The 19,799-nt window shown below is 37.6% G+C and overlaps 2 protein-coding genes across 13 annotated transcripts in view; one reads left to right on the forward strand and one right to left on the reverse strand.

Annotated features, from left to right (window-relative positions):
* Window positions 1–5,580, forward strand: part of tex10 (testis expressed 10) — a 100,722-nt gene extending 95,142 nt beyond the window's left edge. For all 3 annotated transcript variants that reach the window (XM_043690023.2, XM_043690025.2, XM_043690024.2), the window contains exon 15: window positions 4,764–5,580. In XM_043690023.2, coding sequence (XP_043545958.2) covers window positions 4,764–4,877 — 114 coding nt within the window. In that variant the 3' untranslated portion in view covers window positions 4,878–5,580. The remainder of the gene's footprint in view (window positions 1–4,763) is intronic.
* Window positions 5,581–19,799, reverse strand: part of invs (inversin) — a 279,900-nt gene continuing 265,681 nt past the window's right edge. For all 10 annotated transcript variants that reach the window (XM_043690027.2, XM_043690031.2, XM_043690029.2 and 7 more), the window contains one exon: window positions 5,581–8,749. In XM_043690027.2, the coding sequence (XP_043545962.2) occupies window positions 8,634–8,749 (116 nt within the window). In that variant the 3' untranslated portion in view covers window positions 5,581–8,633. The remainder of the gene's footprint in view (window positions 8,750–19,799) is intronic.

Below are 19,799 nucleotides of genomic sequence, written 5' to 3' on the forward strand. Positions count from 1 at the left end.
TACGCTTCTCAGGATCCCACCATTTGTTATGCATTCCTTTGTTTTGTATGATTTCTGTAAATGACCATCTCCAACAAGAAAGAGATTAACCAACTCTCCCTGAATTCAGTGGCATTGCCATTGCTGATTCCCACTATATCAATGCCCTGTGCTTTACCATTGATCAGAAATTTAACTGGATCAGCCATGTAAATACAATAGCAGGTTAGAGATTGTAAATTCTGCAGCAAGTAACTCACCACCTGACTCCAAAGGTTTGTCTACCATGTACAAAGTGTAAGTCAAGAGTCTGATGAAATACTCTTCATTTGCTTAGATGGGTGCAACTCCAATAACACTCAAGACACTTGAAACCTGTTGGACAAAGCCACGTGTTTCATTTGCAGCATGCCCACTACCTTCAACATTTCCATCCTGTACTAGCAACACGTAGTGGTGTGTACCATAACGAAAATACATGGCAGCAACTTACCAATGCTTCATCAACTGCACCTTCCAAAATTATGTCCTTTACCACCTAGAAGGACAAGGGTAGCAGATACGTGGAATTGGGGGCAAGTTCACTAATGAAGCAACTGAAGACGTTGTGCCTTGAACACAACTCTGGGAAACTCTTGCACTGAGATGATTGACCTTCAAGAACCACAACTGTCTTCCTTTATCATATTACCTCTCCATTTTCTTTCCCTTGGTGAAAGAGCCCCGCCTGTTCAATATTTCATGATAGGTATAATCTTTAAATTTTGGTAAGATTCTTGTAAACCTTTTCTTGCACTTCCTTTATTGTCTCCACTTTTTTTTTAATAATAGAGACCAGAAACTGTGGTTTCTTTGATTTTCTGTACAAGTTTGCTGTAACATTTGTAGGAGCATAAGAAATAGAAATAGAGGATGACCAAACAGCTTGTTAAAATTGTTTCACCATTTAGTATCATGGCTAATTTATGTTAATTTACTTTTCCATATTATCCCAGCGTCGACTGAATCCCTTTATTTCCAAAATTCTGTCAGTCTCCATCAGAAATATCTTTATGTATACGTTCATGATCCTAGCATGTCTGTTACATAAGTACTGTAACAACACAAATAAAAGCAAAATACTAAGATTCTAGAAATCTGAAACAAAAACAAGTGCTCGCAAAACTCAGCAGGTCTGGCAGCATCAGTGGAGAAGCAAACTTGGGAACCGGACTCAAAACATTAACTCTGTTTTCTATCTCCCACCTGGACTTGAAACATTAACTTTGTTTCTCTCTCCACCGATGCTGCAAGAAATTTGCTGAGTTTCTCCAGCAAATTCTATTTTTATCTCAGCATCTTGTTTAGCCTTGGCAATGGGCAAGTTTTTAGAACTGATACCCCAAGGCAAATTCAACAGTCACTTGGAGAAGTGTAGATCAGTTTAAACAAAACACGATGGATTGAAAGAAAATCGCAATGAAATAACTTTTTAAGAATTTAATGCTATGTGGTGTATTAAGTTCTAAAAGTCTGATAAAATGCCATGTTAGACTTCTCAGTGAGATTGAGGACAGTTGTAGTATACATACAAAATTGCCTAAGTGACAGGAAGTGTTGTCGTGAGCAGTGGATTTTGTATTAAGCAAAGTATCCAGTGGGGTTTCCCAAATGTTAGTACTGTTACCACAGCTTTTTGTGAAACGTATTAATGACTTAAGAAAACTTGCAAAATTTTCTATTAAGTGCCCTGCTCATGAAGGCGGATGGTGATTGCTTTAATTATGCCATGGATAGACTGATGGAATGGAAGGGAGACTAGATGTAATTTGATGCTGAAAAGTGTGAAGTGATAGAAGAGACAATGAAAAAATGGGTGCAGCTCTGAAGTGGTGGCAGCAACAGATACAATTGAGAAGTTATCTCTGCATATATCATTAAAGGTGGCAGGGAGGTTGAGAAAACATTTCCAAAAACATAAAGGTCTCTAGGTTTTGGAGAGGGGCTGAATGGACTTTTCTTAAGGAGAGCAACGTGGGATTGGCAGGCACTCTCTGTGCTATAATTCTATGCCTTTTCATTTGTTTGAATGCTGAGTGTTTTGATCGGGGCAAAGTAATTTTTCTCTGCTTGGGGCTCTTTTTGAGATTTCCCTAAGGCTTACTTTCATGATTTTTGGCAGCTATCTTTTGGTTTTCAAGGTTTTCTTTTAGGGCAAAGTCCACATTCAAGAAATGCTGGGCCTGGTGACCAAGAATTTGAAACAATTCGTTTTCCTTTAATGACTGCCTGCCCGCCCCCCCAACCGTCCATCCCAACCCCAATGTCACTGAAGATTGATTTTAAAGAAAACTGCAGGATTGCATAAGACTAGAAAGTTGGGTTCTTTTGGGTCAATTAATCACCTAACGTTTTCCACACTTCAAAATATTTCTTAAAAAGGAATACTTGTGCACAACAATAACCAAGAAAGCTTGTATGCAGGCAAGCATTCCTCGAGCAAAAACAATGGCAACAAAAGTAAACTGGATTTTCCTAACAATATTTTATCTCTGTTATCACACTTTAAACTTTACTTCCAAATAACTTATTGGACAAATATAAAAGAGGCAGGAAACCATTGAAAAGATTTATTTTTATTTCAGTGGTGGTTTCTAAATTTAAACCCTCCCCCGGACCTGGCTTTTTAAAATTAATTATAAAGGTCAGGAAATGATAAGTATCTGGGAGACATAATTAACATAAACTGCAAGTGAGTAATGTTACCTGTTGCCCAAGTCTTCTTTTCCTCTTTCGTTGAATGGATGAGTCGCAATAATTTGTTGAGAAGGGCACTGTTAATTTATAAATAGCTTAAACAGAATCTGCTCAATTACTACTTTCCAGCACTTGCCAGAAACACTATCTTCCTCCCATTTTCTCCCGTAATAAAAACACACAGCTCCAAAAGGATTGCTTATTACAAAAATTAAAGGAGGAAATAGTTTTAACTATTCATTGACTCTCAAGTTGTAAGGTTCTAGTCTGGATAATTGTATCTGACTCTTTGAGGGGGTGGGGTGAGCTTCCTTTCTTGAATTATCTGTTTTCTTTTTCACTGCTTACTTGCCTTCATTTTGAGGATGAATTCGCATATTGCCCACATGTATTTTGTCCTGTGTTCTTGATGATGCACTGGTATAGTGAAGCGTGGAAAACTGACAGCAACTTCATGTTTCTACAAGTAATTGCATACTCTTATCTGCTGGTTGTTACTGTCAGTTACGTTTTGATAATGGTGAGTTCTGATGTCTCTCCATTATTTTTGTATCAAAATATGGGTCAGTAGTCTCTTGTGAAATGCATTCAGAACTCCAAACGTTCTAAACTATGGCAAGAATAGTTCACTACATAAGGATTTTTAATCAGAGGGGTTCATATTAAATATTCAGCTTTTGTAAAAACAGTTGACTTGGAGCCACATGCAAAAATTACATATTAATATATTACATATTAATATATATATTCATAAAAATTGCAGTTTAAAATGGAAAAACAATAATCTTGTTTACAAACATGGAGCTATCATGACATTGTGCAAGTGATTTGACAGGGACTTGTCTCTGCCACTGACATGAGAACATTTTTACACCAGTGTAGTTTACTGAATTGTTTTTATCAGTGATTTTGTAGTCTTAAAACTTTGAGGATTTTCACATTCTTTCATAGATAAATGGAAGGCATTTGCTTATTTACCTTCCCACTGTCATTGCCAATAAAATATTTCCGTGCCAATGAATAGTGAGTGGAGAGAATTCTTTCCTATTCCACTGTGTAATATTAACTGCATAAGCTTTGTCTCACTTTTTATGTTAATGCCTTGCAGCAAGTCATGTAGAAGTTAGAAATATATTTATTAACATTCACGGCTTAGTGCCTGGAAGACTGTCAAGTCTAACTGTGAGGTACATTTGTTAGCATTATGCAAGTGACTAACAAAGTGTTTTTTTAATATCTAATTTAGCAATAATTTGAATTCACCTTTATGATTTATGTGCATCAGAGGTTAGATGACATAGCTGTTAGTGATCCGTGCCTTCGGCAACTACTACTTAGCTCTTAAAATCGGGTTTCATTTGATGGAGGAGAAAGTGATGAGTGGATCTTATTTTCAACAACTGGTGAGGATCACAGTTGCCTCTTATTTCAAAGGCTTTTGTCTGTCTTAAATTTGAAGCAGAAAGGTTTTACTGGTATCAATTTAGCAACTTGTGACTGGGAGACAGGAGGCAAGAGAAAGTATGATTTTTCTTTTTAACATTTTGTTGTGTACGTTTTTAAAAATAGATTTATTCGTGAATATTGCTTCTTGTATCCAGAGATTCTGAATTTATTTTTAAAAAGCAAAGATTATCTTGGCTGACTGGGGTGAGTTACTTCCTCTTTCTCTGTGGTGATAAGTACCTGTACGCAGAAAAAGACTGGGCAGTTGAGTAACTTGCTCCTAGGAATTGGTTGTAAATGGTTTGATTAGGTGGTTATTCCCTTAACAAATTGGTAGATAATATGGTGATTTAGCTGGAGGTATAACCCCATGTCAGTCTACACAAAATGACCTGGTTGCACTGCTCTACTTGCCCAATGTTCAGTACAGATAGAAATCTGAGACCTAAGGTGAAATTACCATCATCAACTGCCCTTTTTCACTATTTACCAAAAATATGTAGCCTACATAGAACAGAATAAAACTGGATGTGATGGGTTTGAAAAAGTGCTGAGTGAAAGACAAAAGTTTGGCTTTTCTGACTTTTCATATTTTTTTTCAGAACTTCAAAGCTGAAGATTTCCAAGAGCAGTGGTTAATTGACCTTCATTATTGCTTCAGACTCTACCTTACAACACAGCACAGAAATTCAGCTAATTTCACAGTGACCTATTGAAATGCAAGAAATTCAGTAAAATATTGGTACTTGCTCTTAAGAAATGCTACATCAGAGAACAATTAGAAATGGGGTCTTGCGGCTCTATAACTTTACAAACATATGGAATAAGATACTGTATGCTCCGCTGTTGCTCAGGATAGAAATCTTTAGCTTGAAACCATAGGGATAGCAGTGGTTCATTTGTTCTATACTGAAGTTTAGATTTATTCATTAGTTGAGAGTGATGTAGCATTTTTCAAGATTAATGCATTTTTATTCTGTAAGTATGCATGGAGAGTATTCTATACTCTTATTATTCACAGGAAATTTCTGTTTGCAATAATATTTCCAGACTGTCCTCAGTGAAAGTGTAAAGATTTTGATAAACCTGCAGAACTGTCTTTTCATTGTGGTTTTTTGAGAACCAATTGCACGTGTGCCTAAAAATGTCTCTTAGCTACTTTCAAACTTGTTTCTGTCTCTCTGACCAAAGTCACTTTTGTCACATTCCATTTATACTTCAGTGGTGACAGAAAAACTTAGTTTTCTTTGTAAAGATGCAACTTGATTCTTTCTAGAATTTTCAATTGTGAATCTTGATTATGTATCCTTTCACTAATCAATCTATATGACAGCTCCTTTTTAATGGCAAAATATTTACTTGTTTTTGTTTGTGATCATGTATTTTGTTACAGAAATAAAAAAAAATCTTTATTGACAATGTATATATTCATTTAATAAAATCTATAAAAATAACTTTTAATAATGAGGCATTTCTGATACAAAAAAGTTGTCTTAACAGAACAATAATAAATATTTCCAGATACAGTTAAATATAGATGAAATAGATCTATAACTATTATGATGGACAGCAAGTCATGTAAGTTGTGGAGTACCACTAAATAAGTTGTGTACTGTGAATGTAACATTCATTCTATTTGCATGAATCAAAGCTGCTTGCTACATAATAGCTATATTTGGATATTTGTTTCCAAACTTGAAGCATAATATTGTACATTTTAGTGCTTGCAAGTGAGTGGTTAGGTAATATTTATTTATATATATATTTCATTGTTTTACAGTATTGATATATTGGTTAAGTATAATTTAATGTGAATTATCCAGTTGTGTGGATTAGGCAATTTTAATAAAACAGTGATGGTTTTAATTTAAATTTACAAATAACTGTAACTAAAAGTAGCCTGATATAAATGAAGGTACAACATTATTTTATCCTAACACATAATAGATTTTACCCCACTGCTGGAGAGGTTCAATGGAAATGTATTGTATCTATTGCTAGGTTTGTATACTATCAGCAAGATGCACTGCAGTAACTTCCAAACCGGTGATTGCTACCAGCTAGGAGGACAGTAGATGTAAAAAAAACACCATACCTGCAAGTTCCCCTCCAACTACACATCGTCCTGATTTGGAGCTATGTTGCTGTTTCTTAACTGTAACTTAAAAATCGTGTAACTCACTCCCTGTCAGCACTGTTGTGGGTTTCACCACCACTTTCTCTAGGTCAACTACGGATGTGCCATATTCCCCACATCCCATGATTGGGGAAGAGAAGTGTTGATTATTACTATATAAAAAAAAATGGGGGGGGGGGGAACCAGTTGTTTAAAGGATGGCAATGATTACATTTATATAATCACTACATACTCCTCTTTCAGTTGTGTGATTTTGGTCTAATTTCTTCTGAGTTATGGGTGGCCATAAATATTTATTTGCTTCAAATAAACTCCTGTGTTCTATGGCAATGAATGGAATAAGTATACATTTTAAATTTATGTATTCTATTATACTTTTCTAATACTCAACTATTATGTTTGTCTCACTGTTTGATTTGAGTGTCTTAACATTAATGAATTGCTTACATAATCAATTGGATATAGTCCAGTTAATTGTTTCAGTTAAAGTAACAGTACAAGTTTGAATTAGCATTAAGTTGATGAAGATTAGCAGAATACAAAGAACCAATAAGGTGTGGAATTAAAAGTTGCAATGGGCCTACAGCTAAATTTAAGGGGCTAAAATGTACTTAAATTGATCACCTTTTTAAAAAATATCATAGCTGAATTTAACAAAGTTATTGAAACCTCTTGCATGCAACATGAATTCGTGGACACTTGATCTGTGAAAATATCTCTGTTTACAGAATATGTCTGCCAATGTACGGAGGAATGAAAGAGGATGACCATTTATCAGAAGTAGGAAGTAAGTAGGTCTCTGCCTACTTACTTCCTAGTAGCTTAAAAGACAGATGTAAGAATAGAGATGATTTTCTGTTTGATTTAACAATTACACAAAAAAAAATCTAGAATTATCACTGTGATGAAAGTGGCTAGTGAAATATAATTGGAGATGATTCCTGAAACATGGAAAACATTGCTTAGGAAAAGATTACAGCAAACACTAATGTTGGACAATTTTTAATAAATTTTAGTAGAGAAAGGAATGAGAAAGTTTGGGCAGGTAAATTTTTAGATGCTCTAGCAAACAGGACCGAGATTTCATCCTGAAAGCTGTAAATATTTTTAGACTTAGGGAAAAAAAAATGAAGTTATAAAAGTAATGTGTTGGAGATTAAAATACATGAAATTACTAATCAGATGTAGTGAGCTGCATGTTAAATGCATAATAGTTTTCACTATAAGGGACCTGTTTAGTCCAGGTAGATCAAAATATACAGTATCTTAGCTGTGAAAATTTGAAGTAACGAGAGCAACAAACAGGTTAGTGGACTGGTTAACGTATTACAACTGGAGGTGAAATATTTTGGAAACAAAAACTAGAGAAAGTAAAGTTTAGTGCTAAAACTTTCAAATGAGAACCTGAGCAGAAATCTTTGTTTTCATAAATAGGGGTGTAATATCTAAAAGCAGAGAGAACAAATATCTGTTTAGGCTTCAATAAAATTTGTATTAAGTCTTTCCGGCCATGAAACTGTTGAGGTTGTGCAGGTGGAATACAAAAGAGGGGTAGAGAGGCAAAGAGACAAGGGAAACTAGCTGTTACGTAGATTAGAAGAAACCAGATAGGTGTCCAAAATCATGAAAGCTGTTGAAAATGGTAATAAGGAAAACAGTTGTCAAGTTACCACACAATTAGAAATTAAGGAAGATAAATTGTTGTCCAACATAAAATCATTATGGACTGAAGGGACGTAAGGGTTTACAAAGATTGCTGCCATCCCAGAATCCATGTAGTTTTATAAGTTTTAAATGTAAAAATTATGATTTTTAATTGGTGTGGGAAAATGACAGCGTAATGGAAATGTGTGGATACCACAGAGTTGACACTGGCATAACGGGTCAAGATTAGGGTGGTGCTGGAAAAGCACAGCAGGTCAGGTAGCATCCGAGGAGCAGGAAAAAGCCGATGAAGGGCTTTTGCCTGAAACGTCTATTTTTCCTGCTCCTCGGATGCTGCCTGACCTGCTGTGCTTTTCTAGCACCACTCCAATCTTGACTCTAATCTCCAGTATCTGTAGTACCCAATTCTGCCTATTGGCATAATGGAGTGCAACAGCAACCGCCATTAATGTAACAACTCTAAGAGGATTTAACAGAGTATTTTTCATATTCTTTGGCATTGTTTAATACCTGTAATCTATAACCTAGTTTTAAAGTCTTAAGAACATTTGCCCAAATGTACTTGACAGCTTAAGCCTCAGTGAAGTGCATAGGGCACGAGTACAATTCCATGAACCGACTTTGGTACATTTTCATGATGTACGTATTGGTTACAGTCCTGCGCCATAACTTATTCCTTTGGTCTAGCTTTGTAGGTCTTTGCTGAAGTGTGTGGTCTCATGTTGTAGGAGAACTGTTTGGAATTTCCAGTGTTTCCCAGGAGCTGAACATGCTGAAGTTTACTCACTGTGGATAAAAGCAGACATGTAAAAACATAACTTACTGATTGTATAAATATGTTTCTACTTAATCATCTGTTTTGTTACCATTATTTCATGATTTAGGATATTGTTGTTTATATACTTGGCAACAGAGAGGGTCCCTCTGGTGCAGTAGTAGTATCTACCATTGAGCCAGAAGGCCTGGGTTTAAACACTCACCTGTTGCAAAAGTGTGTAATATCATCTCTGAGCAGATTGATTAGAAGAAAAATCTATATTTGGCAATGGAAGTACAAACATTGCTTGTGTAAGTATGTTTAAGTCAGAGGACAAATAAGATAACCTTCTAGTCTTTCAGTGGCATATATTTCAGTGGCCTCTTGATAAACTGCTTCCAAATTCTAGCTCTTAATGTGTAGGCTAGGTTTTAAAATGTAATGAATATTTCTGCATCTACATTCTTTTTGGACCATCTTGTTGAAAACATATTCTCAACTGTGCCCCCCTCCCCAGTACTTTTACTGATCACTGTTCATGGCCAGGTGACTGATCCCTCTTAAAAGGGATATAAATGCATTCTATCTTCCCAATCCAGGCACCTCAGTTCTGAAGAAAATACTCCCAACTTAACTAAATGTATTGTATAGCTAAAATTCGCAATATTTGGTTTAAATTTCAGAATTTTTCTCTGTATCCTTGTCTGACTACAGCCTGTACTGAAGAATAAAAAGTGTACACTATACTTCATCCAAGCATCAACTAGGATTTTATGCAGTTCCAACATATCATCCCTGTTATATCTAAAAGGAAGTGTTGACATTTCTGGTCTGCTTCCTTTAAGTCAGCATCCTAGCATTCAAACAGATGTCATTAGTTCATTCTCTAAACTTGCATAAAACTCTGCTTCAACCTCTACTTGTAGCACTGCATGCAGTTCTAGATGCTGCACATTAGAATATATGGGAATACTTTAGATGGAGTATGAGAAGCTTCATTAGAATGGTCCTCCAGACAAGGAACTTCAATTTTGTAGACTCACTGAAGAAATTGAGACAGTTCTCTGTGGAAAAGAGATTGAAAGGAGATTTGATAGAGGTATTCAAGAGTGTTCTGGACAGAGTAGATAAGTATAATTTCTCACTGGTGGCAGAATTGAGAATAAAAAAGCACAGATTTAAGATAATTTACAAAACAAACACGGGAGCAGAAGGCTTTTCAAGCAGAGTGTGTTTAAAGTTCTGGACTGCAATCCCTGAGAATGTGGATTCTGGTTCAGATGAGGCATTTGACAGCAACTTTTATTATTATATGAGAAGGATGTACATGGGAGAAGGGAGAGCAATGGACCAAAGTACATTGCTCAGTTGGATAACCCATACAGTCACGATTATTAGAATAGTCTCTTCCTAAGTTAGAACAACTGTGATTCTGTGATTTCCCATCCTGATGCAACACAATATCTGCAATCCAGCTCAACAGCTTTGATGTGAAGTTTCTCCCAACTTCTTTTTTCCCAGTGGTGCTTTGCCATTGCCTTCCACTCTTGGGACCTGTCTTTTTGCCCTAGTCCTAAGTCTATCTCAGCTGGAATCGAATTTTAACTTATGGTCTTGGCATCATTCTGAATCACACATTAGCAAACTAACTAACTGAGCCAACCTGCCTTTCCATCAGTAGGAGCTAGTTTCAGATTTTTCCTTTGTGTGTGGTGACCAGAGCAATGCTTGATCAGCAAAGGTCAAAGTGATACCACAGGCAGATCTTAGGGTCACTGAAACTTTCTTTAAAGATGTGGATAACTCAAAAGAAGTATTGAAGAGACCATCTTTAATTAAGCCTTGAAAAGCAAATCCAGTGTTACAAAATTGAGGCAAAAGAAGTTCCAGATTGCTAAAAATGGATCTCTAATGAGGAGATAAAAGACTTCCTCATAAATCTGCCGAAGAAGAGTGGATGGTTATTCACATAGTGATATCACCCTGATATTATAAAGAGAGAGTGCAGGTATCAAATTAAGTTCCTATAGTAGGGCATAGAAAATGTAAGCATTGAGATATAGCATTTTCCCTGGTCATATCTCCATATGGATTTTACGCAATCCTGTAAAACATGTCAGACTGAGAAAACCTCCACCGATTGGGAACATTACTATCTATACCAGTTTTTGAAGACCTACTGCTGCCAAAAACTAAATCAGGATAACGTGGTATCCTTATAATTATGGATGTAACTTGTTTCCAGAACTCCTTCCTACAGTTAAAGTAGTGTAACAACAAACATCAATTTTTCACTCAGTATAAACTGCTGATTGATCAAATTGTATTTCAATGTTCCAACTTTACACCACAGTATACCTGCACAGTTACTGCCTTTGCTGTTTGCATTCATGTATCGCTGGACATCAGAGTGCGTCTGGGAAAATTAACAGTGAATTTCACAACTAATCTTGGAGGAATTGTTTGGGCGAAGTTCACAGCACAGAAACAGATGAGTGAATTGTTTTAAGTGTGGCCTACAGAACGTCTACAGAAGTGAGTAGAGTGGGTTCTTTCTTGATTATATGTTTTTTGAAATATGGCTCTTGATTAAACCTAAAATATAAGCCATAACTATTGGGCAGTGTTTTGTAGAGGAATAAGATGGTGTTATTTTCTGGGTCTGTAGATTGTGAAGGAGCAAAAATGGCCTTTAGTAGAGTGATACGCACTTCTTGTCAGATGTGGGCGTTTAAAGAGAGTTTAAGGGTTACTGCGGATTATATCTGCAATAAATGCTGGTGGTTGTGAATCCTATCTGATCGAATGGATCAGCTGGAGAGACAGTTAGAGTCTATGAGAAGTTTGCAACAGCAACAGTATGTGATGGATGGCAGGTATAGGAAGGGGAAAGTCTCAGATACAGTCACATAGATGGGTTAACTCCAGGAAGGGTAAGAGAGGTAGGCAGCTAGTGCAGGAGTCTTTTGTGGATATACCCATTTCAAACAAGTGTGCTGTTTTGGAAAATGTAGGGGGTGATCAATTCAAAGGGGAATGTAGCACAAACAGCTAAGTTTCTGGTATTGAGACTGGCTCTAATGCAACGAGGGGTGCATCAGGTTCCAAGAGATCAATTGTGATAGGGGACTCTCTAGTCTGAGATACAGACAGACATTTCTGTGGCCAGCAGTGAAAAATCAGAATGTTGTTGCTTCCCTGGTGCCTGGATCAAGGATGTCTTGGAGAGGGTGCAGAATGTTCTCACGGGGGAGAGGGGCTAGCAGGAGGTCATTGTAAGCATTGGAACCAACAACATAGGAAGGGAAAAAGTTGAGATTCTGAAGGGAGATTAGAGAGTTAGGCAGGAATTTAAAAAGGAGGTACTTGAGTAATATCTGGATTACTCCCAGTGCCATGAGCTAGTGAGGGCAGGAATAGGAGGATAGAGCAGATGAATGCATGGCTGAGGAGCTGGTGTATGGGAGAAGGATTCGCATTTTTGGATCATTGGAATCTCTTTTGGGATAGAAATAACCTGTTCAAGAAGGACGGATTGCATCTAAATTGGAAGGGGACTAATATACTGGCATGGAAATTTGCTAGAGCTGCTCAGGAGGATTTAAACGAGTAAGGTGAGTGGGTGGGGGGGGGGGGGGGGGTGCGGGTGGCGTTTTTGATAAGGGATAACATTATAGCTCTATTACAGCTGTACTGAGGGAGGATATTCCTGGAAATACATCTAGGGAAGTTATTTGAGTGGAACTGAGAAAGAAGAAAGGGATGATCACCTTATTGGGATTGTATTATAGACTCCCTAATAGTCAGAGGGATATTGAGAAACAAACTTGTAAGGAGATTTCAGCTATCTGTAAGAATAATAGGGTGGTTATGGTAGGGGATTTTAACTTTCCAAACATAGGCTGGAACTGCCATAGTGTTAAGAGTTTAGATGGAGAGGAATTTAAGTGTGTACAAGAAAATTTTCTGATTCAATATGTGGATGTACCTACTAGAGAAGGTGGAAAACTTGACCTACTCTTGGGAAATAAGGCAGGGGAGATGACTGGGGCTAGCGACCATAATTCTATTAGATTTAAAATAGTGATGGAAAAGGATAGACCAGATCTAAAAGTTGAAGTTCTAAACTGGAGAAAGGCCAATTTTGACGGTATTGGGCAAGAACTTTCAAAAACTGATTGGGGGCAGATGTTCGCAGATAAAGGGACAGCTGGAAAATGGGAAGCCTTCAGAAATGAGATAACGAGAATCCAGAGAAAGTATATTCCTGTCAGGGTGAAAGGGAAGGCTGGTAGGTATAGGGAATGCTGGATGACTAAAGAAATTGAGGGTTTGGTTAAGAAAAAGAAGGAAGCATATGCCAGGTATAGATAGGATAGATAGAGTGAATCCTTAGAGTATAAAGGAAGTTGGAGTATACTTAAGAAGGAAATCAGGAAGGCAAAATGGGGACATGAGATAGCTTTGGCAAATAGAATTAAGGAGAGTGCAAAGGGTTTTCACAAATACATTAAGGACAAAAGGATAACTAGAGAGAGTATAGGGCCCCTCAAAGATCAGCAAGGTTGCCTTTGTGTGGAGTTGCAGAAAATGGGGAAAATACTAAACGAGTACTTTGCATCAGTGTTTACTGTGGAAAAGGATATGGAAGATATAGAATATAGGGAAATAGATGGTGACACCTTGCAAAATGTCCATATTACAGAGGAGGAACTGCTGGATGTCTTGAAACACATAAAGGTGGATAAATCCCCAGGACCTGATCAGATGTACCCTAGGACTCTCTGGGAAGCTAGAGAAGTGATTGCTGGCTCTCTTGCTGAGATATTTGTATCATCGATTAGTCACAGGTGAGGTGCCGGAAGATTGAAGGTTGACTAACGTGGTGCCACTGTTTAAGAAGAGTGGTAAGGACAAGCCAGGGAACTATAGACCAGTGAGCCTGACATCAGTGGTGGGCAAGCTGTTGGAGGGAATCCTGAGGGACAGGATGTACACATATTTGGAAAGGCAAATGGCTTTGTGCGTGGGAAATTATGTCTTACAAACTTGATTGAGTTTTTAAAAGTAATAACAAAGAGGATTGAGGAGGGCAGAGCGACAGATGTGATCTATATGGACTTCAATAAGGGGTTCGACAAGGTTCCCCATGGGAGACTGTTTAGCAAGGTTAGATCTCACTGAATACAGGGACAAAATTGCCATTTGGATACAGAACTGGCTCAAAGGTAGAAGACAGAGGGTTGTTTTTCCAGACTGGAGGCCTGTGACCACAAGGATTGGTGTCATTTACATAAATGATTTGGATGCGAGATAAGAGGTAGAGTTCGTAAGTTTGCAGATGACACCAAAATTAGAGGTGCAGTGAACAGTGAAGAAGGTTACCTCAGATTACAACAGGATCTTGATCAGACGGGCCAATGGGCTGAGAAGTGATAGATGGATAGATTCAGATAAATGCAAGGTGCTGTATTTTGGGAAAGCATATCTTAGCAGGACTTATACACTTAATGGTAAGGTCCGAGTGAGTGTTGCTGAACAAAGAGACCTTGGAGTGCAGGTTCATAGCTCCTTGAAAGTGAAGTCGCGGGTAGATAGGATAGTGAAGAAGGTGTTTGGCATGCTTTCTCTTATTGGTCAGAGAGTATTGAGTACAGGAATTGGGAAGCCATGTTGCGGATGTAAGGACATTGGTTAGGCCATTGTTGGAATACTGTGTGCAATTCTGGTCTCCTTCCTATCGGAAAGATGTTGTGAAACTTGAAAGGCTTCAGAAAAGATTTACAAGGATGTTGCCAGGGTTGGAGGATTTGAGCTATTGGCTGAACAGGCTGGATATGTTTTCCCTGGAGTGTTGGAGGCGGAGGGGTGACCTTATAGAGGTTTACAAAATTGTGAGAGGTATGGATAAGATAAATTGACAGTCTTTTCCCTGGGGTCGGGGAGTCCAGAACTAGAAGGCATAGGTTCAGGGTGAGAGGGGAAAGATATAAAAGAGACCTAAAGGGCAACTTTTTCACGCAGTGGGTGGTATGTGTATGGAATGAGCTGCCAGAGGAAGTGGTGGAAGCAGGTACAATTGGAACATTTAAAAGGATTTGGATGGGTATATGAATTGGAGGATATGGGTGCTGGCAGGTGGGACTAAATTGGGTTGGGATATCCGGTCGGCATGGATGGGTTTGACCAAAGGGTCTGTTTCCATGCTGTACATCTCTCTGACTCTAATACAGTTGAACACCAAGTCCACAGTATATCAACCATAGGAGGAGCTTTAGAGTGATATCAGACTGAAAGTATGATTGACTGGTTCATAAAGGTTTTAAGAGGATTAGTAAAATGATCTGATAGACACCTCAAATCGTAGGAAGAACTGTCAGTTTTGTGATATAAATATGTTGGAGCAAATATGGCAGGTTGTAAGAATAGTGGAACATGACAAAGGCAGTGAGCATGAAGCAAAAGGAAATGTAGACCATTCACAAAATGAATCTCTGAAGATCCACTTAGCCTGCCCTGAAATGGTGGGATAGTTAGACATTATATTCTTGTACATTGAGGAAGGACAATGGAAATATTGGGTAACATATTAATCTAATTATAGAAAGAAACCTGTCGAGATAAACAAGGTGTACAATTTTAGTCATCATGGTGTGAAGGACTCAGTATACAAAACTTCATGCTTATTGCTAAAGGCCAGAAAAACAAGCTCAGATGAAAGCAGAGATCCAATAGACATTAGAAAGTCACTTGATTGAACTTAGTCAAAGACCTTCAGATATGAAATCGCTCCTCATCTGTCTTAAATGTGTGAGGGTTTAGTGACCCTCAGGTTCAAGTCAACCACTAGTCATCACTTCAAAATAACAGAGCAGCCCTTTGATCTCTGGTAACTTTATTTTGATTATGCCCTCTGGTACCAGACTTTTCGACAAGCGAAAGTACCTTTCTTCATCTACTGTCAAATCTCCTAAGAATCTTGTATGTTTTAATAACGTTGCTTTGCATTCTTCTATATTCCTATATTACAGGATTGATCCACTCAACCTCTCCTCAAAAGGCAGTCCCTCCACACCTGGGATAAGCTGAGTGAACCTTCTCTGGACAGTCTTTAATGCCAATATATATCTTAACTTTGTTTCTTCCTTTCTATCTTGTTAAGATTCTGTACCTAGGTATTTGCACCTAAGATGGCACCTTGAATGGTGACATTTTACACTTTTCACTGTATTCGAGTACACATGACAATAAAAATCAAAGCAAATATATCTTTCCTTAGATAATTGATCACAATATTCCAACTGTCTTCTAACAAGTGCCTTGCATAGGCTTTTGAGGATGAGTTCATGTAAGTGTGAGTTTTATGGTTTATATCGTGTATGTTTACATGTTTATATCATAGTGAAACATATTTGAAAATGGTGTTTCAGTATGGTATAAACATGTAAACACAAAAATGGTGGAAAAAACGTCTCTGCAAAAGAAGAAACCTTGCAGAACAAGCTGCACAGATCTTTCAGGTTCCTAGAAGAGACATAACTAAGGAAATTGCAGAAATCGATATCCTCAGCTTCCTCTTAAGTTCTGTTTTGTAGGCTGAGTGATGTATATATTTTTAATATTTAAGTTTGGATCTTTACTGTTGAATTAATGACAGATGAAGTTTTTTCTGTGTGAAGAGTTTAATTATTTATCAATATTTCTGTAGCCATAGTGCTTTCTTTAGTTTACCACTGAACAAGGTAAACAATTGTGTCAAGACTTCTACTGGAAAATTCTGGAATTGATGCTTTTTTTTAGGCATAAAGGAAATACCCATAGCTTGGGAAAAAAAGTTTTGGTGTTTAGTCTGGGGAAGTTCCGCAAAAGCTTTTGGTTGTATTGAGCAATTCTCTTGAGAAAGGGAGAAGATACAAACTAGATTACCTTAGAGGAGCTTAGTAATAGTCCCAGGGCAGAAGTGTTTAGATAAAACTCTGTAGAAACTGAGGACATTTAAATTCAACTGTATGAAAGCTCCAGGAATAATCTCTTGGATATTTCACACTGGGACTTGAAGTCACAGATAAATTAAGTGGATTGAGGTGTTGGAGAAAGATTTGTTTTCATCTGGGGTGAAGACTGTACAAAGGGTGTTACTGGATACTGTAGAGATGTTTCTTGGATTGGTAAAGAAAGTTTTTTGGAGCAATAGGATTATGATTTACTGTCAGTTTCAACATCTCTAAATTTGCATTATGTATAAAAAGTTTGTTATTTTATCTTCTTTCGTGAAATGAACATCTACTTTATTGTTAAAACCAAATATGCAACATTTTGTGCTTATGTTTCAGTAAGAGACCACCTCATTTTTAAAGAAGTCTTTTTAAAACCATTTCAGGTTGGATGCTTGGCTCAACTGGGATATTTTTCCCATTTTTTAAAGAAAAAATTCCAATCTATTTCGGAGTTGTATTATTGTGTGTCCCTTTGGGATTAAGGAGGTACAGTTTCATTCTGCAGAATAACTTAGTTGATAACCAGTTTGACCACTTATTGTAAGAATAAGTTTGCTTATAATAAACACTAGTTGACTGAAGTATGGTGATAGACTCTTCTGTTCTGGATAACAGCAATAAACAGAAATATTTTGACCATTCTGGTGATTAAATAAGACATTTATACTTTTAGTATGGCTTGTGGGGCTTGATTATGGTGTACTCCTCCCATCAGAGTTTAACAATGATATTAAAATCTAGTTCAGATAATAGGCTCCCTTTTTTAAAGCCACTTTAATCCTACTCTTCTGCATTCCTTTTTATTTATTAGAGTTAAAAATACGATAAGATAAAGATGTATAATGCAATATGCCTACCTTGGGCCCATATCCCTTTGCTTAAATTTAAATCTTAAGCGATACAAATTTTTATTAACAATTGCATTGGCATTGACTACTGTTTGAGGAAGAGAGTTCCAAACCTCCACTACTCTTTCCATGTAGAAGTGCTTTGTAACATCTCTCCTGAATGGTCTGGCCCTCATTTTTAGATTATGTCCCTACTTCTCATTATTCAACCACTGGAAATAGTTTATCTACCCTGTCTTTCCCTGATAATATCCTGAAGATCTTGATAAAATCATCCCTTAACGTTCTAAATTCGAGAATAAAGGCCCAATTTGTCTAATCTCTTCTCATTAACTCAACCCCTGAAGTTCAGGTATTATCGTTGTAAGCCTGTGTCGAACTCCCTCCACGGCCAAACATCCTTCCTAAGGTGTACAAAGTTGAAAATCTCACAACACCAGGTTATAGTCCAAAAGGTTTTTTGGGAAGTACTAGCTTTTGGAGTGCTGTTCCTTCATCATGTGCACAACCACCTGATGACGGAGCAGCGCTCTGAAAGCTCGTGCTTCCAAGTAAACCGTTGGACTATAACCTGGTGTTGTGAGATTTTCAACTTTGCACACCCCAGTCCAACATTGGCACCTCCAAATCATTTCGAAGGTGTGGTGTCCTAATCTGCTCACAATACTCTGTGGGATCTAATTAGGGTTTTGTATGATTGCAACATTGTACTCCAGCCCTTCAGATTTGAAGAGGAGCATTCCAATAGCCGCCTTGACTATTTTCTGCAACTGTGGTATTTTAAACAGATATACACCTGAACCCCAGATCTCATTGGACATCCACAGTATTAAATTTTGTACCTTCTAAAAAAATACCCTGATCTATTCTTTCTCGGTCTGAAATGGAATAACCTCACATTTTCTCAAATTAAAATCCATCTGCGACAGCTTTATGCATTCACCTAATCTATCAATATCATGTCATCAACACCGTCTACAATGCTGGGAGGAAGTGAGGGCTGCAGATGTTGGAGATCAGAGTCAAGAGTGTGGTGCTGGAAAAGCACAGCAGGTCAGGCAGCATCCAAAGAGGAGGAGCAGGTAAATGTTCGTATCTATCACATTCTCAGCTACTGCCCGTTTCCATTTATCTCTTAGCACCCCGGCCCATAAGCCTCATTCCTGATGAAGGGCTTCTGCCCAAAACGTTGATTCTCCTGCTCCTTGGATCCTGCTACGCTTTTCCAGTACCACACTCTCGATCACACTGTCCACAATGCTGCCCAATTTTGTGTCATCAGTAAATTTGGATATTTGATTTTTCATGCCATTATCCAATTCCTTAATGAATATTATGATAAATTTGAGGTCTCAAAACATATCCCTGTGGGACACTAGTCATGTCCTGCCAATTTGAGTACTTACCTATTATTCAAACCTTGTTTCCTGACACTCGACCAATTTCTTATCCATGTCAGTAATTTGCTCTCAATTCTGCAAGCTTCTACCTTAGTTGACAACCGTATATGTGGTTCTTAATGAAAAGCCTTCTGGCAGTCCATATAAACAACATCCATCAACTTACCCCTGTCCACAACCTTTGTCACTTCTTCAAAAAAATTCTGAAGTTTGTCAGGCATGACCTACCTTTCATGAATCCATGCTGACTCTCCCTGAAGTTTGAAGTAATGTTTGAAGTAATCAGTTCTATCCTTGATTATAAATGCCAACAATTTTCCTACCACAGATGTTAGACTAACTGATCTATAATTCGCTTCTTTCCATTGGTCACCCATCTTAATGAGCAGAGTGAGAGAAGCAAATTTCCATTGCAGAGATGGAACTCCTGAATCCAGAGAAATTAGATATGGTAAGGCATTGGTAGGGTGCTCCGAACTCCTTTAACATCAGGTCTCGGGGATGTGTCACTCTTCAGTTCCATTAATTTCCCCGTTATTGATGATTTACTTACGGTCATTGACAATCTCCCCACTCCCAGCCTTGAGGGTGCCAATAGAGATTGTTCTGCTATAACACAACAGCGGAATTTCTCTGCAATCTCGCCTATAGAAAACGCGCTATGGAAAGCTACAGAATTGCGCTGTAGAAGATCACTAATAGAAAATTGCTATACCATTCGGTAGCAAGTTTGCCTTATCCAAACAACATCCACAATTTGTCAATCACATTACAGCCAATTCGCACTGATGAAACACCCGTTATAGCAGAGTGACCTATAGTACTCTTAACCAG

Source organism: Chiloscyllium plagiosum, unplaced genomic scaffold (genome assembly GCF_037043375.1).
Source record: "Chiloscyllium plagiosum isolate Xiang-an unplaced genomic scaffold, Cpla_swu_hap1 HiC_scaffold_5, whole genome shotgun sequence".
In the NCBI taxonomy this organism is placed as follows: Eukaryota; Metazoa; Chordata; class Chondrichthyes; order Orectolobiformes; family Hemiscylliidae; genus Chiloscyllium; species Chiloscyllium plagiosum.